Raw genomic sequence first — 21,398 nt, 5'->3', positions numbered from 1 at the left:
ATTGCATTTGCAAAACTTTGGAGGCCACAGAGAGCACAAGGCTTTGTTGAAAACTAATTACACAGAAGGCAAATGTAGTGGGAAGAGGATGTGGGGCTGGGGCTCCAGATGGGGGTGGGAGCTAGAGATGGAGGCTGGAGGAAGGCTGTTCTGTTCCCACTTCCTCTGTCCCCAGCCCTGAGATAACAAGGACAATGTTCCTTCTGGGAAACAGCCCAAGCAGGGGTCAGAGAAGAACATTTCACTTGCCTTTTAGCCTGAGCCTCATTATGTCTCTATAAGGTAGGGAGTGAAGACATTCACAGTATAGACAGGGAAACTGAGGCCCAGAGGGAGGAGGATGCCAAGCCCATGTGTAGGGCTTGAACATGTGCTCTGGGCTTCTACCACCTCTGGGGCTGGGGACTAGAGATGTTCAGTTTTGGCCTCCCCACCCTGCTTCAATGGCTTCAGTGGCACACAGGAGGCTTAGATAGGAGTTGTGAGGGGCTGGGAGGGGCCAGATGGTAGGAGCAGAGGCTGGGTTCAGGATGTGCCCCCTGCGGCTGTGGTTTCCGGTGGGGGCCAGGCAGAGTGTTTCTATTCTTAAATTTGAACACACTCAAGGGCAGGAAGAAGCTGGGGTGGGTGGGGGCTGGAGGCAGCTTCCGGGACACATGGGAGACCTCAGGTCACGGTGGGGGGTCACAGGGTGGCTACATAGATGAAGTGCCTACCCGGGGCCCCTACTTCCCAACTGCATGAGATGTCTCCCTGACACCCAGCTCTGTGGCCTTACCTAGCTCATTCACCCTCCATGGCTCTCCAGTACCCTGGGGAAGAGTTCAGTCCCCTTCTCCTGAGCATACCTGCTACCACTGCTTCTCTGCCCAGTAGCCTTTTATGCCAGGAAAGCTCTCAGTATTCCTTGTTGGGCTCCCCTCAAACCCATTGCCTACACTGTCCCAGCTCTGCCTCCCTCGACTGGGGGCTCCTGGCTAAATATGTGCCCAACAAATTGGGGGGACATCCAACTTTTCTTCCTGCCCTGAACAGCCACCTCCCTTGGAGTTGATGCCCTGCTGGAATGCACAGGGAACTAGCACACTGGAGCTGAGAGAACCTCTACAGGGGCAGGTGGGAAATTGAGGCTGGAACATGGGTGGTAGTGTGGCAAGAGAAAGAAACCCAGGTTCTAGTCCTGGATTAGATGGGTGAAGCAGGTTAGGGTTCAACTGGGAGAGGCTGCCCAAAGGATGCTACGGCTGCTGTGGGGATCTGAAATTAGTGATATCTGCCAAGGGGTGGGAAAGAGAGAGAAGTGCTCTGTGTGCTGCTATGGAGGGTAGTCTGTATTCTGGAGCATGCTGGTCAGGGTATGCCAAGGTCTGTGATGTGGGGCAGGGAACCCTTGATCAGATGCACTCCCTGTTATAGTCCTCGAGCCCTACCAAAGGCTCTGGGATATTGTTATAAGTCAAGGCTAGGAGGTGACTGGTGGCCTGGGAGAGCATGCAGGCTAACTCCCAGCTGTCTGCTGCAGTCACTCAGCCTTGGCATTGTGGACATTCTTTATGGACTTCAGAGTGCTGAGCAGCATCCCTGGCCCTCACTCACTTTGTGCCAATTGTATTCCTCAGTCATGACAACCACTGATATCCCCAAACATGGCCAGGCCTTGTCCCCTCGAGAGCCTAGGCCCAGGTAAGCAGCTTGGTTATCCACCTGTCTGGACAGTGGGTGGTTCCCCCTCCCCAGGAGTGAGGCAGCTAGATCAGGGAGGAAGGCATAGATAGAGGGGACCCAGGGACTAAACAAGGCTCCTTAAAGGATTACTATGACCTAATTTTGGGTGCTCTGGTATTTTCAAAAGTCTTCTTGGTTGTGTCAGTCCCTCCACTTTAACAAATGTACCATGTTATGCAGGATGTGGGTGGCAGGCTATGGGCAGCAGGGATTCTGCACTATGCAGAATTTCTGTAAATCTAAAATTATTCTAAAATAAAACATTTATTAAAAAAGCATGCAACCTCACAAGTAGGCCAATTCACTGAGAATAAAAGATTTCCCGCCCTCCCCACCTAAAAGTCTTTTTAGAGAAACAACTGTTTCCAGATGAGACAGAGTGCCTGGGTAGGCTGCTGGTTGCCTAGGGGTTGTTGGTACTGGTGGTGCTGGGAGATAGTACTTCTGGGAACCTGGAGAACTCTTTCCATCATGTTTAGGTTTGGGGTGTCATCGAATGTTCAAGGAAACAAGTCTGCCTGCCATCCTGATGAGGACTAGTGTTGTGGGTAGCCATGTGGTCCTTAGCTTCCCCTACCTGAGAAAAGGAGTCCAGGAGGGTGGCTCCAGGGTGTCTGGGAGGAACTCAACTGTCCTGATGTGACTGACATGCCCCAAGGTCCTGACACAGGCTGGATGGGGAGAGAGATGAGGGAAGCTCCCACCAGCAGCCCTCCAGGGCCTGTGCTCAGTGAGCCTTGGTTCTCATGACCTGACAAAAGATGAGAACCCTGATGGTGGACAATGATACATCCTTTATGCTCACCTGGACAGGAGAGACTGATCCAACTGCCAGCACCAGGGAGAGCTGTGGGGGGCCCAGTTGCTATAGAGCTTGGATATTCCCAGACAGTCTCTTCTAGAACATACTAGAAGGGTCCAGTTCCTGCTGCTGCAGGCTCTCAAGCAGCTCTGGCCTGAGGGGGTGGGCCCTGGTACTGCTGGACTGGTAGCCACTGTCTGAGGGCCCTGAGGGCCAACCAGTGTTCTGTGAAGTGTCAGAGGTGGGACTTGGGGCAGGTACATGCAGGGCTCAGATGCAGTCTGAGGCCGGGGTCTGGCTTCCTCCTTAGACTCTGAGGGTGGCACAGTGGGTCTTAGGCCCCAGATGCCCACCTAGACAGGGCTGTGAAGATGCCACTAGCAGTCCCTCTGACATTTGAGGCCCTTGGGCCAGCCTGTCCCAACACCCCCTCAAATGAGGCGGGTTCTACAGTGATCCCCATTTCAAATGGGGGAAACTGAGGCCAGGTGAGGGGGAGGTCCAGTCTGAGGTGGGATGTGGCTTCTCAACATGGCCAGGCATGACTCTGCAGCACAGATGGTGGCTCTGGAGTGACTGCCAGCTTCACCAAGCCACCTTTATTTACATCTCCAAGGGCACCTGCCCGTTGTCCCTTGGAGGTGCCATTGTTCCCCAGCAACTGTTACCGCCGGTAGCGGTAGCGCTTGAAGTGGAACCAGAGCTGGAAGATGCCATTGGCAAACTGGCAGCGGAAGCCATGGCGGTGAGAGTACTCCCACTCACGGTTGACAATCTTGAAGGCGATATCCTCATAGGGTGGCCCAGCATGGAAACGGAGAATAGCGAAGTCCTTGTTGTCTGAGCAGGTCTCCAGGAAGTATTCTGGCGTGGAGCGCTTGTCGATGAGGTCAGGGTAGAAGATGTTGAACTTGTAGCCCTGCACAATCTTGGGTGGGGGATTATCAAAATCATAGTGTGTCTGGTTGTACTTGTTCCACTCAAAGCCTGTGTGCACGCGATTGAAGAAGCGTGGCTTGCGGGGCCGGTACTTGTCGGCCCATAGGTAGGCCTTGCCTGTCAGTGGCATCTCCACACTGAACTGAGCCTCATCCTGGCCCATGCCCTCCTTGGCACGCCGGAAGAAGATATCCTCTGCACTCTCACTGGCATCACCTGCAGGCAGGACATGATTTGACCCAGGGCCTCAGATTTCTTCCCAGTCATAGGCCTCCCTCCCAGACTTCTGATAGGGGCTACTATCAGTGTCTTTCCTAGAAGGGGAACTGAAGCCCAAGTGGGAGAAGGCAAATAGGATAGGCCCCAGGCTCTGAGAGGCACACCATTCTCTCTGAGCCCCTGGTCCTTGGTCATTTGTGTCCATCACCCTCCTGAGTGGACACTACAGAGTGGTAGGAAAGCCAGGTAGGTATAGCTTGGCTATGGTGACTGGCTCCATATGTGACTCCCTAGGGGAGCCTGGGCAGGACCCTTTCTCAGACCTAGCTTGTCCTCTGTTCTGGGGTAACAGCAGCACAGGGAACACCCTGACAGCTGCTAATAAAAACCTCAATCCCTGGTGTGCACAAAGCCAGTCAGCAAGCCCAGAAGTGAATGAGCCAATGAAAGAATAAATGGGTGAATGAATGGGTGCTCAGAGACCCAGTGAGAGGAAAGGAGAAACATGAGCAAGTTCACTACCAACCCAGAGCTGCTCCTGGACACCGAAGAGCTGTGCCCCTGCTTTCTGGTCCCTGCCACCATACCTGTGACCTGGAGCTGCTGGCGTGACAGCTGCAGGCGCTGCAGGTCCTCGTCGGGCTCCAGCACATGTGCATCCAGGGGCAGCTCATGTGCTGTGAGCAGCCGTGGGCTGTACTTTCCGGCGTCGTAGTCATCCAGGCTCTGCTGGATCAGGTCCTCTTCCATGAGCACTGCCTCGCCCTCACCTTCACCTTCACCCTCTGCTGGTGCAGCCCCGTCTGCTTCAGGCTCCACAGGGCCTCCCTCTGAGGGCCCCTGTGAGGTAGGGGCTACATCCTCTGCTCCCAGGCTGGGGAAGGGAGAGGTCCAGAGGGTTAGGGTAGGGAGGGTCAGGGTCTGAAGGATAGAGAAGAGCAGCTGCACCCCTGCAGCTTACCTGGGGCTGGGGGACTGTGGCTCCTGCTTCAGGATGGGAAATAGCGGCTCGCTCTCCACGCCCTGCTCCTGCTTCAGCTTGTACAGCTTCTGCCGCAGCACGTCCTGGTGGCGCTCGCGGAGCCTGAGATGAAAGGCTCAGTCATCCTCCAGCTTGGGGACAAAAGGCACTGCATCCCCACCCCCCACTAACATTATTAAGCTCCATTTTTCTGCAAGGACCCTGGAGGCCAGGAGGACCCTTTCAACCAGGACCCTTGCTCAGGCCCTGCCAGTCCAGGATCAAGGCTTTTGGCCACAAGGACAATGTGACTGAGGGACCCTGGAGAACCATTCCATGACAGGAAGGGGCAGGTCTGTGTCCCAAGGCATGCACACTGGATAAGGCCCAAATGGCCAAGACTGGGGCTAGTCAGTAGAAGTTCTGGGAGGACACTGAGCTGGAGAGGCAGATGATAAATTCAGAGGCATTTACAGAATAATGTGAGCTACAAATAAGCTAGAGACACTGTGTTTACACAGTGATGCCAAGCATGCTGAGAATCTGTACACAGAGGCTGGCAGGGTGCCTGGCCTGTAGTGGAAGGCAGCCTAGATAGGAGGACACAGGGCTTCCTGCAATGTATGACAACTCCAGGGAAACAAGGGTGGGTGCTGAAGGACCCAGCCAGGACTCCAGCTAGGGGGCACTGTAGTACCTTGGGGGACCTTTCTGCCAGGACCCTGGTGGAGTGTGCAGCTCCCTGTCCCTAGGCAAGGTCATGAGGGATACACCCTGAGGCCTTCTTACCTGGCTCTGGCCATGTGGGCACGAAGCTGCTGCAGCAGGCTTTCCCAGTATCCCATGTCCAGGTTGGGGCCACCAGCCCGGATCTTGCCCTCGATACCCTGGAAGATAACTTGCAGCTGGCTGTACGTCTTTCCCTTGAAGACTGATTGCACGTCTGAGCTTACAGAGGCATTGACCCCCTCGCGGCGCTCACCTGAAGTGGGACAGGGGCTGCTCAGTGCGGGGATGGAGGATCCTGGTCTTCAGCTTCTCCACTCAACTGCTCCTCACCCCTATCCAGGCCTCCACTCTACCCACAGGTCTTCTCTGGTTTCAGGTTACCCCCAGCCTGGCTGACCCTTCTTAATGCAGCCAGGAGCTGGGGGTGGATGAGTATGTCATTACCAGCCTGAACCACACTGGGGTGGGGGCAGGAGGGTATATTCAGCAAAATTCAGACCCAGCTGTGTTACAACAGGCACATGGCTCACCCTCTCTGTTGCCCTCTCTGAGACTGATGGGAGGCCCCTGAGAGTGGGATCTAGATGCTGCTGAGGCCAGAGCCCCCATCTGACCCTACGTCAATGATTTTGAACCGATGTGCCATGGTACACAGGTGTACAGAGAAAAGTTCTTAGGTGTACCATGAAAACTTTAAAAGATCATTAAATTTGAGGCAGCACCTGTGGCTCAGAGGAGTAGGCACCAGACCCATATGCTGGAGATGGCGGGTTCGAACCCAGTCCCGGCCAAAAACTATAAAAAAAAAAAAAAATCATTAAATTTATTTACTTCTTCGAGACAGAGTCTCACTATGTTGCCCTCAGTAGGGTACCATGGTGTCACAGCTCATAGCAACCTTCAACTCTTGGGCTCAAGTGATTCTGTTATCCTCAGCCTCCCAAGTAGCTGGGACTACAGGCGCCCACAATGCCCAGCTGATTATTATTGCAGTTGTCGTTGTTGTTTAGCTGGCCTGGGCCAGGTTCCAACCTGCCACCCTCGGTGTATGTGTCTGATGCCACAACCACTGTGCTACAGACGCCGAGCCAACTTTTTTTTTTTTGGAGACAGTCTCATTATGTTGCCCTTGGTTAGAGCCGTGGCATCACAGCTCACAGCAACCTCCAACTCTTGGGCTTAAGCAATTCTCTTGCCTCAGCCTCCCAAGTAGCTAGGAATGCAGGCACCTGCCACACGCCTGGCTATTTTTTGTTGCAGTTTTTTTTTGTTTTTGTAGAGACAGAGTCTCACTTTATGGCCCTCGGTAGAGTGCCGTGGCCTCACACAACTCACAGCAACCTCCAACTCCTGGGCTTAAGCGATTCTCTTGCCTCAGCCTCCCAAGCAGCTGGGACTACAGGAGCTCGCCACAACGCCCGGCTATTTTTTGGTTGCAGTTTGGCTGGGGCAGGGTTTGAACCCGCCACCCTCGGTATATGGGGCCAGCGCCCTACACACTGAGCCACAGGCACCGCCCTGTTGCAGTTTTCATTGTTGTTTTAGCTGGCCTAGGCTGGGTTCAAACCCGCCAGCCTCGGGGTATGTGGCTGGTGCCATAACCACTGTGCTACTTGTGCTGAGCCCCAACTTTTTCTTTTAATCAACATTTAAGGATTCATTGAGGGTACAGAGAACCAAGTTACGCTGATTGCATTTGTTAAGTCCCTCTCATAATTGTTCCACCTCCAAGAGGTGTATCACACACAATGATCCCCCCACTCCCCTCCATTCTTCCTTCCTTCTCTCTGCTCCCCTTTTCCCCCACCCTACTCCCACCTCCTTGGACACCAAACCCACCCCCTCCCATCTCAAGGTCCTTGAACATGCTATGCTTACTGTCAGCAAGCCAGTTCTCTCTGTCCTATTCACCTCTTGAATTCCACCTACCCTCAGTGCTTAGTGAGAATACCCCTGCCACAGGGAAGCATCCTCAACCACCACCAATCGACAGGGACCCTTGAGATCCAAAGCTTCCGGAGGCAGGCACTTGTCAGACTCTGGTGCCAAGTCCCTAGCACTATGCTGGGCTCACAAGGAGCTCAGGACATAAGTTTCTGGGGATACAGGGAGGTGACCCCCACATGTTCCCTACCCAAAAGCTGCCTTTTCCAACCCTTGTGGGTGGGTACTTAAGAGGTTCAAAGGGGTAGGGCGCCAGCCCCATATGCCAGAGGTGGCGGGTTCGGTCCCAGCCCTGGCCAAAAACTGCAAAAATAAAAAGGTTCATGCCCAGACCACAGGGGCTGGGACTGGGCTGAGGGAACCTGAGTACCCTCCAACAATCAACAGGCATTCTGCAATCAGAACCCAGAGCTTCAGTCCTGGACACTCTGGCAGACCCCTGGGCAGGCAGGCTGGGCTCTGACCAAGTCAGAATGTGGCTCTGCTCTCTCTGAAACAGGTGGCGCCCACTGCAGATACTGAAAACCCAAGCAGAAAGTTATGTGGGTGCTATGCCCACAATACCAAGTGCAGCCCAGCCAGCATTTATAGGAAGCCAGGTCTGGATGCTCCTATGCCCCTGGACATATCTGGGACATCCCCCATCAGAGCCTGGCTGGACCCGCTGCAAGGTATTGTGGGGGAGAGACCCTGTCTGGGGTGGGAGAAACCTAACAAGGCCGAGGAAGGGCAGAAACCCACTTTCTACTGCACATCCTACTGGGTGATCAGGATTTTCCAGCTCCAAAAAGACAAAGCAAAGGCCCAATTTAATTTAGAAAGCCAAAGACAGGGCTCTGTGGATGTCCTGGGGAGGACAGCAGGCTCAAGACCCCTTAGTTACCTTCTTTCCTTGGATGTTATGCTGAAGGGAAAATAACAAACACAAACTTTCTCTCTGAGACACATGAAGCCATCTGAGATCCCAAACTGTAATTCATGAGGGGGAGAGCTGAGTGTGGCTGATGTGCAGACTGGAGATGGGGAAAGTGAGTAGCTGGAGAAGGGGCTTCATAGTGATCAGACCTATGGAGGCTAGCAGGAGGGGCCTGGGGACTTTAGCACTGGAGGATAGAGTGAAATGTCCCTCCAGATTAGGCCACAGCCAATGAGTAGGGCATCTCATGAGTTCTAAAGGAAAATGCCCTGCCCTCGGGCGGCGCCTGTGGCTCAGTGGGTAGGGTGCCAGCCCCATATACCGAGGGTGGCGGGTTTGAGCCCAGCTCCGGCCAAACTGCAACAACAACAAAAAAAATAGCTGGGCGTTGTGGCAGGCACTAGTCCCAGCTATTTGGGAGGCTGAGGCATGAGAATTCCCTAAGCCCAGGAGATGGAGGTTGCTGTGAGCTGAGCCATGGCACTCTACCAAGGTTGATAAAGACTCTTTCTCAGAAAAAAAAAAAAAAAAAAAAAGAAAATGCCTTGCCCCCTAGCATTCTCTATCCTACCCCACTGTCACCAGCAAGAGCTCAGATAGACCTTTCTGGACACACGTTTCTGATATCAGAGAATTCCCCTTCCTTTCTCTGGAAGTTCCTGGAGGATGCACCCCACTGAGAGTACTCACGGAGGGGCAAGATGGGCTGAATTAATTCTGGGGAAAAAAAACTTCATTTAAAACAATGAAAGTGGGGTAGTGCCTGTGGCTCAAAGGAGTAGGGCACCGGGCCCAAATGCCAGAGGTGGTGGGTTCAAACCCAGCCCTGGCCAAAAACTGCAAAAAGAAAAAGAAAAAAAAAAAAAACAATGAAAGTGGCCAGGTCTGGTGGCTCCTGTTTGTGATCCCAGCACTTTGGGAGGCTGAGGAGGAAGGACTGCTGTGCACTGTGGTGATGCCACTGCACTCCAGCCTAGGTGTAAAACACAAATGATGGTATTTTTCCTAAGAGAAAGGAAACTGTCAAACTGACCACTCTGTCTAAACGGTAAACAGTATTTTCCTGGGCCTGCAGGTATGGTGAGGGGCACCATATTCTCAGCTACCACATGCAGCAAGCAACTAATATTCAAGACAGGTGCCAAAAGAAGGATGGGGTTTACTAACATGGACTCAAAGCCTGTGACACCTGAATGCTGTTAGAGCAGATGGCTTCAGCGTTTGAGTCAGGGGGATGGGGTCACAGCTGCTGCAGGTAGCTTTAGAACACAAATCTCACCCAGGATGATCCTGTCCCCTCAGGGGACACAGCAATGTCTAGGGACATCTGTGGTTGTCAGGACTGATGGGTGCTCCTGGCATGGAGCAGGTAGAGGCATGGACACTGCTCAGCACCTGCAGTGCCCAGGACAGCCAGGCCCTGGAGAACAACCCAGCCCCAGTATCCACAGGGCCCAGGGGCAGAGACTTGCTTTAGAGCAAGTACCCTCAAGAACACACCCACGTAATCAACTGCTTTGATGAAAATTAATAGGCTGGCTGGGTGCAGTGGCTCACACCTGTAATCCTAGGACTCTGGGAGGCTGAGATGGGCAGATTGCTTGAGCTCAGGAGTTAGAGATCAGCCTGAGCAAGAGTGAGACTCCATCTCTAAAAATAGCTGGGTGCTGTGGTGGGCACCTATAGTCCCAGCTACTTGGGAGATTGAGACAAGAGGATCACTTGAGCCCAGGAGTTTAAGGTTGATGTGAGCTATGACACCATAGCACTCTACTGAGAGCAACACTGTGAGACTCTGTCTCAAAAAAGAAAAGAGAAGAGAAAAAATTAACAGACCAAAGGGGCATGAAACCACCCACCTGGGGAAGCACCTGGATCAGATATTTGGCCAAGTGGAGTGCAGCTCTGCTCTCAGCCAGTCACTTTAATCACTGAAACCAGGCAGAACAGCACAGTATGGGTGCTCTGTGATACCATCTGCACCACCCAGTCAGCAAATGCGGGATGAGTACTGGGCCCTGCTGTGTTCTGGGCCCTTTCCCTGGGACCTGCTGCACACACTGCTGCCCTCTGGTGGCTCACCCAAACAGAGGAGGACTTTCGAGGGGACACTCCAGATGAGGAAACAGACTGGGGAAGGTGCTGGGCCCTGCAGCAAATCTGAGGCTCCTCGGAGAACCATGCAGCCCTTAGTGTCTCCTGCCGGACCCTGAGAGCATTACCTGGCCCTTTGCCTGAGGCCTCCAGCTTTCGAAGCTTGGAGATCTCATCCTCAGTGATGATGGTCATGTCCCGCCAGAAGTCAGCATTCTTGCCCTGCTCCAGCTCCATGTACACCTTGGGGTAGAGGACAGGGAGTAGGGGAGGTGAGGATAGATGCAAGCCCTGGGCCTGGAGTTCAGTGGGCTGTGGGGCTGGCAGTACCTGGATGTCCTCCAGCAGGTCCTCCATGTCGGCCACAGTGAGGCCATTGAGAAAGGTGTAGGGCTCATGCATCTCCACCGCCAGGTCGTCATCCTCAGCACTAATGTACTTAGCCAACAGGTCAATGGGTTTAGCCCGCCCATCCCGGATGCGGATCTTGGAGCTGTGTGGAGTAGGAAGCAGCAGTGTTAGAGCTGGAGTATACCCTGCCCACTGAAGACACATGGCAGAGGCTTGCCCTGGTCCAACCCAAAGGAACCCCTTGACTTGGGGCCCGAGCTGAGAGGAGCCTCAGATGTCATCAAGTGTGAGCTCTTTGCTGGCCCTAGTGCAGGTGGCTGGCAGCACAGCACAGTGGGGGTCATGACCAGGCTTGAGATGCACACACATGCCAGGCTCAGGGTCAGGTACCCGCTGTGTGGTCTTGGCCCAACCAGGATGCCACTGGGATGGAGGAGAGAACTGCCTTTATGAGCTGAGAGTGCAAGAGACTGCTGTGTTTAGTGCTGGCATGGAGTACAATTCCTTTTCAGCATGTGTCCTCCATGCCCAACCCCACAGGATGACAAAGAGGACATAGAAGCATCACGGTCTAGGACGGTGCTGTAATTAAGGAGTAAACATAGTTCGTGAGTGCCCACGAACAGGACTGGCAATGTAAAGGGGGTCAGTGAGGGCATCCTTGAGGAGGTGCTGAGAGGTAAGGGAACTATTAGGTCCAGGCAGAATGACAGCAAGTGCAAAAACCTTGGGGTGAGTGTGAGCTCGCTGGGGTGGGCCCAGGAGGCTAGTGGGGGCCCCGCGTACCGCAGCTTGGCCTGCTGGAGGTGGAAGTTGTCTTCTTGCTCTTCCCATGTCTTGAAGTGCTCTGCCTCCTTCTCGCGCTGTAACAGCTCCAGCTCCTGCTCCCGCATAGCCTTCTCCCGCTCCCGCTCTAGCCGAAGCTGCTTCACCTGGAGGTGCACAAGGAGGCTGAAGGTGGGGCAAGGTTGCTGTGCAGAAACATGATAGGGCCCCAACTGCCCATGGGTCTGCTGGGTTGGGATGGCAACCCAGGCCTTGGACCAGGTGCACATGTCCTGGGCACAAGATTGGTCTACGGATACCTGAGACCCTGGGACAGGATGTGCCTTCTGTCTGTTGGAGAATCAGCAGCTTAGAGTTGCTGGGGCTGTTTTAGCTACCCGGAAGAGCCTAGCATCTGAGAGTAAAAGCCAGAGGACCACAGACCCAAGAGGTAAAGGAAAACATCTTCTTGGAGAGATTTAGCCCCTGGATTCAGCTATGCCTGAAGCCCACACTCCTGGACTTTCCATGTAAGCCAACTAAGTCTTCCCTGGCTTAAGCCAGAGTGAACCAGCCTCTGGGCACTCAAGAAAGGAGGCCTCTTGGGCAGCGCCTATGGCTCAGTGGGTAGGGCGCTGGCCCCATATACCAAGGGTGGCGAGTTCAAACCTGGCCCTAGTCAAACTGCAACAGCAAAAAAAAAAAAAAAAAAAGCCAGGCGTTCTGGCAGGCACCTGTAGTCCCAGCTACTCAGGAGGGTGAAGCAAGAGAATCGCCTAAGCCCAGGAGTTGGAGGTTGCTGTGAGCTGTGATGCCATGGCACTCTACTGAAGGTGATAAAGTGAGACTATCTCTAAAAAAAAAAAAAATGGGTGGTGCCTGCGTCTCAGTGAGTAGGGCGCCAGCCTCATATACTGAGGGCGGCGGGTTTGAACCCAGCCCCAGCAAACTGCAGCAAAAAAATAGCTGGGTGTTGTGGTGGGCACCTGTAGTTCTAGCTACTTGGGAGGCTGAGGCAAAAGAATGGCCTAGGAGGTGCCTGTGGCTCAAGGAATAGGGCACGGGCCCCATATACTGGAGGTGGCAGGTTCAAACCCAGCCCCAGCCAATAACTGAAGGAAAAAAAAAAAAAAGAGAATGGCCTGAGTCCAAGAGCTGGAGTTTGCTATGAGTTTGGAGTTTGCTATGAGTTAGGATACCACGCCACTCTACCAAGGGTGACAAAATAAGACTCTGTCTCTTAAAAGAAAAAAAAAAGAAAGAAAGGAGGCCTGTTGACACTACGCAGAGTGAGCTGAGAACACTCACCTTCTGTAGCTCCAGCCGATTGTCTTCCTGGATTCTCTTGTTCCGCTCCTTCAGTTCCTTCTCTTCTAGATGGCTGATCCCTTTCTTCTCCAGGGCCTAGAGGGACCAAGCACATGCCCACTGAGTTTAGACTCTGAACCTTGCCCCACCCTCGTTGCTCTCCCTGGAACACCTCGAAGCATCCTCCATTCCCTCCTGTGGGACATTGAGTAGCTGACGCACTCACTTTGCAGAGAGAAGTGAGCTGCCCACAGTCACATGTCTTCTGAAAGCTGATTTGCTACCATTCAGCATGTAGATACAGGTCCCTCCAGCCTAGGGAAGATGTGTGTGAAGACACAGAACAGAAGCAGCCAACCTAACCCCTGTGGGAATTGTAGCTGCCACTCCTGGGGGTCTTGCTCGGGACCTGCTAACTCCTGTTTTATATAGAAGCAGTAGCTGAGATTAAATCCTCAGGAAGTAAAATCCCCAGGTGTATGAGGGGAGGGGAAGAGGTGGCAGGTAAACAAAGATGGGCAGAAGCAAACTTGTCTGGGTCACTGTAATCAGGAGGCAGAGGTTCCCATGCTCCTGGGCCCATGAGCCCCCCAACCCTGTCCTGCCGATGGCATGGCGCATGGAGGCTGTATGTATGGGGGGGATGCATGCACCGCCTCAGCCTGGAGACCTTGACACTTTGATATTATCTAACAGTTGCTGCCTGAGCCTGGTGCTGAGGTTCTCACCTGTCCCACCCCTGGGACCCTCAGCATCCCATGAGACTATTCTAGGATGCCCCTGATACCCAGGAAAACATGCCTCCAGGGAGACTTAGGGCTGCCTGGCTGGGGACTACCCCCTGCGGAACTAGGCTGCTGTGTGGTCTCTCTAGCCCTCTCTGGGGCGATCACACAGCTAATGGTGGCCATACTTCCTGCCCCAACACTGCAGAGAAAGGCACTTGAGCGCATGGGAGCAGGCCCGGATGGTGGCACCCAGCATATGGCATATGCACAAGACATCAGTGTGGTGCTGAGGTCTTTAGAGGCACAGCGCCCTGACAGAGGGCACTGGGGAACTAGGCAGCAAAGGCCAGGAGGGCCTCTCCGAATAGGGAGACATAAAAAATGAGAAAGGTCAGCTGAGACCTGAAAGATGAGAAAGAACAGCCATGGGAAGAGGAGGGTGTGTCCAGGCAGAAGTCTGTGGAGCTCAATATGTTCCAGAAACCAATACAAAGTCCCTTGGGGACAGCAGGGCTTTAGGCTGTGCAAGCCCAAAGCAAGCGTGGACTGTACCTCTTGCTTATTACACTGGGGGGCGCTGCTATAGACCGAATTGTGTCCCCTACAAAGGGGTTGGTTGCGTACCAACCAACCCCTGGGAGCTGTGACTGTAACCTTATTTGGAATTGGATATTTGTGGAAGCTAGCTGGTGAAGATGAGGTCATCACAAAGGACATTGGGTCCTAATCCAATGACAACATCCTTGTAAGAAATGGGAAATTCAGACAGACACACACACACACAGGAAAGAGAATGCTGTATACAGATATAGACACAGAAGACAGCTATGTATGACAGAAGCGGAGACTGGAGTGATGTGGCCACATGCAAGGAATGCCCAGGGTTTACCAGCAGCTGAAAGAGGCAGAGAAGGACCTCTCCTGGAGACTTTGTAGAGAGAACTCAGCCCTGTGGACACCTTGATTTCAGACTTCTAAACCGAGAGATAAGTTCTATGATAAATTCTGTTGTTTTTACTTTTTATCTTTTTTTTTTTTTTTTGAGAAAGATTCTCACTAAGTCACCCTCAGTAGAGTGCTTGGCCATTTTTTTTTTTTTTGCAGTTGTCATTGTTGTTCTAGCTGGCCTGGGCCAGGCTCTAACCTGCCAGCTTTGGTGTATGCGGCTGGTACCCTATCTACCGAGCTATGGGCAATTTATTTTTTAGAGACAGAGTCTTGCTCTGTCACCCAGCCTGGAGTGCACAATCACAGCTTGCTGGAGCCTCAGACTCCTGGGCTCAAAGGATCCTGCCATCTCAATCTCCCAAGTATCTGGGGACTACAGGTACCCACTCCCACACCAGCTAGTTTTTCTTATTTTTAGTAAAGTATTGCTATGTTGCCCAGGTTGGTCTTGAACTCTTGGGCCCAAGTGATCCTTTTGCCTTGGCCTTCCAAACTGCTGAAAATGTAAGTGTGAACCACAACACCTGGCCAATGCTGATGTTATACGCAGTGTGCTTGAGGTCTGAAAAGACTAGCTCAGAGATGACACAGTGCCCATAACTGTGGAATCCCATTCTGGGTGTGATGCTAAGAACCTGTTCTCCAGGCTTGGCACCCATAGCTAAGTAGTTAGGGCACCAGCCACATACACTGGGGCTGGTGGATTTGAACCTGGCCTGGGTCAGCTAAACAACGACAACTGCAACAAAAAAATAGCCAGGCATTGAGGCAGATACCTGTAGTCCCAGCTACTTGGGAGGCTGAAGCAAGAGAATCACTTAAGCCCATGAGTTTGAGGTTGCTGTGAGCTGTGACATCAAGGCACTCTACCGAGGATGACATACTAAGACTCTATCTCGGCCTGGGCTCTGGCCCCCTCAGGCGTTCGCTCCACACTGTCCCCCCGCCCCCCCCCCCCCACAGAACCTTCCTTCAGGCGGTGAGCAGCAAGAAAGTCCATTCCACCAATCTCAACTGCTTGGTGATTGCCGACTTGAGACACGATGGTTCTGAGCCCTGCGTGGACGTGCTATTTGGTGGGCTCGGTGGGGAGACGGGCGGGAGGGGGCAGACGGAAACCCGTGAGACCCTCAGCCACAGCCTTGCAGTCCTCTGGTGCCTGACTCCTTCCTTTTTTCCCTAGGAGATGGGCATCGCCTGATTATGCGCGGCGCCCACCTCACCGCCCTGGAAATGCTCACTGCCGTTGCCTCCCACATCCAGCGCCAGGGACTGGCGCTGATACCGGATGCTGAGAGCGCCCAAGAGGCCAACAAGCAGATTTTAGCCTGGACTAGGACATTTAACTCTTCTTTAAGAAGAGCTTGACTTAATTATTCAAATCACTATCTGGAGGGCTACCGAGTGCAAAACAACAATAAAAACCGCGAGGGATGTGGAAAAAAAAATAATAATAAAAAAATAAAAGATAAAAAATAAACAGGGCAGCACCTGTGGCTCAGTGAGTAGGGCGCTGGCCCCATATACCGAGGGTGGCAGGTTCAAACCCAGACCAGGCCAAACTTCAAAAAAAAGAAAAAGAAATAAATAAAAAATAAAGAACCTGTTCTCCATTCATATCTAAGGCTGGGCTGATGTTCTTGGCAAAGACTGAGTCTTAACATTGTAAGAGACAGCTGACAGCCAAAAGGCTAACCGTGTAGAAACTGGTGTGTGGCATTGTTCTTGAAATAACAGAAATTCTAAAGTGTACACAATCAAGAGAATCGTGTAAGCCCAAGACTTAGAGGTTTCTGTGAGCCGTGTGACGCCACGGCACTCTACCAAGGGCGGTACAGTGAGACTCTGTCTCTACAAAAAAAAAAAAAAAAGTGTACACAATGCAGAGCTCTTAGAGCAGTGGTTCTCAACCTTCCTAATGCCACAACCCTTTAATACAGTTCCTGTGGGTCACGACCCACAAGTTGAGAACTGTTGCCTTAGAGAGAGAAGAGGGTGTATGGACAGTGTAGCCACAGACTGAATGACTGTGAGCTACTCACCTTGTTCCAGATAAAGGTGCCCAGCAGGTTGTTGTCCCCAAAGGGGTTGTCTGTATTGGTGTAGCCCATGTACTCTTCGCCCCAGCCCATCTTCTCCCGCTTCTTCCGCTCCTTGGCTTCCTTCTTGGCCAACCGTCGGGCACGCTTCTCCTCAGGTGTCTCAAAGGCCTTCATGAGTTCCTCCTGTTGCTTCCGCTCCTCACGCAGCCGTAGCCGCTCCTGCAAGCTCTGCTGCTGGCTCAGGGAGGCTGCCGCAGCCCGGGGACTCTGGGAGCGTGCTGGGGATGTAGAGCTGGACCCCGAGGAGCCTGGAGATCGCTGGTGGTGAGCCCACGAGCCCCGCTGCTGTTCCTCGCCTGAGTCAGACTGAGAGGACTGGTCCCTTGAGCGCCATCGTGTTTGTGGGGAGCTCCGGCTGTGCCTCCCTGGCCGCTGCCACAGTTCTTCCTCGGAATCTGATCTGCAGAGAAAACCCGCAAAGGCCTGCTTAGTGTCTGCTGCTCTGTCACTTGTTTAACAGATGCTTACTGGGTGCCTGCAAAGAGTCAGGGAGTGTTCTAGATTTGGGGACACAGCAGTGACCAGAACATTGGTGCTCCTGCCTCCCTGTCCAGCGGGCCCCACTGAAGAAGACATTGACACATAACCACCAGTGTAACACCAGACAAAGACATCAACTACAAAGAATAGCAATGAGGGACTGTGGGGGTGGGTTGCAGGTTACAGAAGGCAGTAGGGGAGGCAGCTATGAGAAGACTTAGAGGAGGGCTGGGCACAGTGACTTGTACCTATAATCCTAGCACTCTAGGAGGCCGAGGTGGGAAACTCACTTGAGTTCAGGACTTCTCGACCAGCCTGAGCAAAAGTGAGACCCTATCTCTAGTAAAAAGAAAAAAAAAACTGGGTGTAGTGGTGGGCGTCTGTAGTCTTATCTGCTCAAGAGACTGAGGCAGGAGGACTACTTGAACCCAGATGTCTGCGGTTTCTGTGAGCTATGCTGATGCCATGGCACTCTAGCCTGGGCAGCAGAGTGAGACTCTGTCTAAAAAAAAAAAAAAAAAAAAGAGGAAGGAAGAGCCATTCTAGGCAGGGGGAATAGCAAGGGGATCCATGTGGCCAGGAGTAGGGGGAGAGAGATGGGGAGTGGGAGGACATGAGGGAGGAAGATAAGGTGGGGTCACTGCTGCAGGAATTATATGGGTACAAACCAGAAAAGCTGGCCAAATCTGAGTTGTCAAAGGAGAGTTTCCTAGATGGCAGTGGTGTTTAAACTGGTTCTTCAGGATGGGTTAGAGTCAGCTGGGGTAGAATTGGTAAGAGCAAGAAATGGACTGTGGAAGTCCCTACAGATGTAATCTATAACGTTCAGGGCCTTTAGACAGAGAAAACAAGTACCAAATATTTTGTTAAATGCTCTATCTCTGCTCAGGTCAAAAAAAAAAAAACTACACAAATTGATCATTTTGGAGCCTTTAAATATTGACCACAAACTTGATTAAAAAAAAAAAATGTTTTTTTGAGACAGTGTCATTTTGTCACTCTTCGCAGAGTGCCAGTGTCATAGCTCACAGCAACCTCAAATCCTTGGGCTCAAGCCATTCTCTCTTTTTTTTTTTTTTCGTAGAGACAGAGTCTCACTCTATCGCCCTCAGTAGAATGCCGTGGCATCACACAGCTCACAGCAACCTCCAACTCCTGGGCTTAGGAGATTCTCTTGCCTCAGTCTCCCGAGTAGCTGGGACTATAGGCGCCCGCCACAACGCCTGCCTATTTTTTTGTTGCAGTTTGGCTGGGGCCGGGTTTGAACCCACCACCCTCGATATATGGGGCTGGCGCCCTACCCACTGAGCCACAAGCGCCGCCCTCAAGCCATTCTCTTGACTCAGCCTCTGGAGTAGCTGGAACTATAGGGATCTGCCACAATGCCTGGCTATTTTTAGAGATGAGGTCTCACTCTAGCTCAGGCTGGTCTCGAACCTGTGAGCTCAGGCAATCTACCCTGCTCAGCCTCCCAGAGTGCTAGGATTATAAGTGTGAGCCACCATGCCTGGCAAATTTTCATAAACTATGTCCTGGTGGAGTTGCCAAAAAACAAACAAACAAAAAAACAACTCTAATTACATATGTAATACAGCTAGTTATCACAGACTACTCAAATGCCAGAAAAAAAATAGTAGACAAAACCCCCCCCAAAGATGATATTAACATGACTCACTGCTATGCTTGATCCAATGTTAATACATCACTATCTGGGGGCTTAAACAGGAATTACAAACTTTTTCTGTATAAAGAACCAGACAGTAAATACTTTAGGTTTTGCAGTCCATAAGGTCTAAGACACAACATTCAACTCTGCTCTTGTTTCATAAAAGCAGCTGTGGACAGTATGTGGTACATAAACAAATCAGCATGGCTGGGTTCCAATAAAACTTCATTTCTGGGCTCGGCGCCTGTGGCTCAAGCAGCTAAGGCGCCAGCCACATACAACTGAGCTGGTGGGTTCAAATCCACCTCAGGCCTACCAAACAACAATGATGGCTGCAGTCCAAAACTAGCTGGGTGTTGTGGCAGGTGCCTGTAGTCCCAGCTACTTGGGAGGTAGAGGCAGGAGAATCACTGGAGCCCAGGAGTTGAAGGTTGCTGTGAGCTGTGATGCCACTACACTCTACCCAGGGTAGAGGGCAGCTTGAGGCTCTGTCTCAAAAAAAAAAAAAAAAGAAAACTTCATTTCTGGGGGCGGCGCCTATGGCTCAAAGGAGTAGGGCACCCACCCCATATACCAGGGGTGGCGGCTTCAAACTGGGCCCTGGTCAAAAACTGCAAACCCCCCCCCCCAAAAAACAAAACCCAAAAAACTTCATTTCTGTATATCTCATGTGTCACGAACTATATCTTTTCTTTTGATTTCTCTTCCTCTACCCTCATTACAAAATGTAAAAATGATTCTTTTTATTTATTTATTTATTCTTTTTGCCTTTCCGTACTTTTAACTTGTCAAGGGATAAAAGTGATTTTTTTTTTGAGGCAGAGTCTCCCTATATCACCCTCGGCAGAGTGCCGTGGCATCATAGCTCACAGCAACCTCAAACTCTTGGGCTTAAGCGATTCTCTTGCCTCAGCCTCCGAAGTAGATGGGACTACAGGCACCTGCCACAACACCCAGCTATTTTTTTGTTGCAGTTGTCATTGTTGTTTTAGCTGGCCTGGGCTAGAGTTTGAACCCGCTAGCCTCAGTGTATGTGGCTAACACCACTGTGCTACAGGCGCTCAACTGCAACCTCAAATTTTTGGGCTTAAGCAATCAATTCTTTTGCTTCAGCCTCCCAAGTAGCTGGGACTACAGACAGTAGTTGTCATTGTTGTTTGGCAGGCCCCGCTGGGTTTGAACCCACCAGCTCCAGTGTATGTGGCTGGTGCCCTAGCTCTGAGCTACAGACGCTGAGCCTAAAAATAATTCTTGATTCATGGACCCTGTAGTTTGCTGATTCCTGGTTTCAACCTCTCTTTGTTAACTACATTCTGTTACTTACATCTTTCTGGCATTGCTGAGGTGGCAATGATCTTACCAGACTCAAAAGGAAAAGCCACCTTGTGGAACTTAGAGATCATGACGCTGTGTTTTACTATAGTGACTCTGGCTGCAGTCCTGTGCACAGCTTGAGAACACTTGGGCCAGAGCAGGGCAGGACTGTCCTGAGTGTCATTAGCCACTCAGGGGCTAAGCCAGAACTGGGGACTCAGGTCTGGAGTCATCCCCTGTCACAGAGCAAGTTTCTTTGTGCCAGAGAGACGCAAGGCAAGTCTGACTAGGTGCTCTACCTCCAGAAGAAAAAGACCGTGTGCCATGGGGAAGATGAGACTGTGGTCCTGTCACTGACTCTTTCTTCTCACACTCCACTTCCGTTAGCAAGTGCTATCACCTCTATTTCCAAAATTCCTCTCAAATCTCTCCACTTTCCCACTGTGCTTCCCCCCACCATCAAGGCTGTCATCATCTCTCGTCTCTACCATCCTTCCCCCTAGTGCCGCTCTTGACTATCCCTCAGTCCTTCCTTCACCTGAAAGCCAGAGAAGGTGCACACAAAGCAAAAGCAAGCTAAACCACGTCACTCTTCTGCTCAAAATCCTCCTGCGGCTTCCCAGTTCCCGCTGAATAACGACCACATTTCAACACAACACGCAGAGCTCTGTGATCTGTTCCCCGCCACCTCCCTCCCTCTGCTCCTTGCTGTCTCCTCTAACCACCTGGTGCCCTGTCAGGACCGCCTCTCGCTTTCCTTTCGCTGCCTGTTTAGTTCTGACCCGTGCTCAGACGTCCACTTCCAGGAAGGCCTCCCTAAGTCTGGGGCCTACCATCTCCCCCAGTTCTCCACCTCTGAGTTGGGAATTCCAAAAGGCATGAGCCGGATCCCTAGCGCGGCCCCAGCAGCGACCCTACCTACGCTCTCGGCTACGCCGCCTCTGTCTACGCCGTCGCTCTTCCTCCCGGCGCCGCCGGTTTCGCCGCCCATAGCTCCGGCTCCGACTTCGGCTCCGGCTTTGACTCCTGCTGCGGCTCCGTCGCCTTCGGCCCCTAAGACCTGCGGACCGCGAACGCGAGCGTGTATCTCGACCCATCGGCTGGAATGGTGACTTCAGTACCGACACAAACAGCCGGGGCCTTTCTCGATAGCGGCGCGCGCTCGGGCTGCCCTTTATGCGCCTGACCCAAGAAAGAGGAAACCATCCCTCCGGCCCAACCCTCGGGGACTCCGATACCCTGGAGATCCCTTTCCGTTGGCAAATGTGGTCCGTGTGATGTACTCGACCGAACTATCCACTCCGCGATGGGGGAGTCGCCCATTGGGCAATGCTGGAGGCATCCCCAGGCGGGTCCTCGCTCCTCAGGGGGCCTGAGGAACTGTGGGTGGGGCAAGGACTGGCCAGC

General features: G+C 52.4%; 1 protein-coding gene across 1 annotated transcript; it reads right to left on the bottom strand.

Annotated features, from left to right (window-relative positions):
* Window positions 1–1,965: 1,965 nt before the first annotated feature.
* CACTIN (cactin, spliceosome C complex subunit) lies at window positions 1,966–21,197 on the bottom strand. The gene is made up of 10 exons (XM_053580222.1): window positions 20,910–21,197; window positions 16,472–16,931; window positions 12,754–12,849; window positions 11,467–11,612; window positions 10,660–10,822; window positions 10,458–10,572; window positions 5,436–5,628; window positions 4,647–4,769; window positions 4,273–4,559; window positions 1,966–3,682 (listed from the first exon to the last, which is right to left on the bottom strand). Exons 1-10 carry the CDS (start codon window positions 21,086–21,088, stop codon window positions 3,192–3,194), a joined length of 2,253 nt encoding a protein of 750 aa, XP_053436197.1. The 5' UTR covers window positions 21,089–21,197; the 3' UTR covers window positions 1,966–3,191.
* Window positions 21,198–21,398: the final 201 nt, after the last annotated feature.

Source organism: Nycticebus coucang, chromosome 2, assembly GCF_027406575.1.
Source record: "Nycticebus coucang isolate mNycCou1 chromosome 2, mNycCou1.pri, whole genome shotgun sequence".
Classification (NCBI taxonomy): domain Eukaryota; kingdom Metazoa; phylum Chordata; class Mammalia; order Primates; family Lorisidae; genus Nycticebus; species Nycticebus coucang.
Note: the sequence above shows the minus strand (reverse complement) of the source record. Positions and strands in the feature narration are given on the sequence as shown.

Bases quoted from the DNA above. Each gene is read 5' to 3' on its own strand.
- CACTIN (XM_053580222.1), bottom strand. From the start codon at position 21,088: ATGGGTCGAGATACACGCTCGCGTTCGCGGTCCGCAGGTCTTAGGGGC. The intron at 10,573-10,659 runs GTACTGCCAGCC...CTCTACCCCAAG, and splicing joins ACCTGCTGGAGGACATCCAG to GTGTACATGGAGCTGGAGCA. The intron at 4,770-5,435 runs GTAAGAAGGCCT...CTTTCATCTCAG, and splicing joins GCCCACATGGCCAGAGCCAG to GCTCCGCGAGCGCCACCAGG.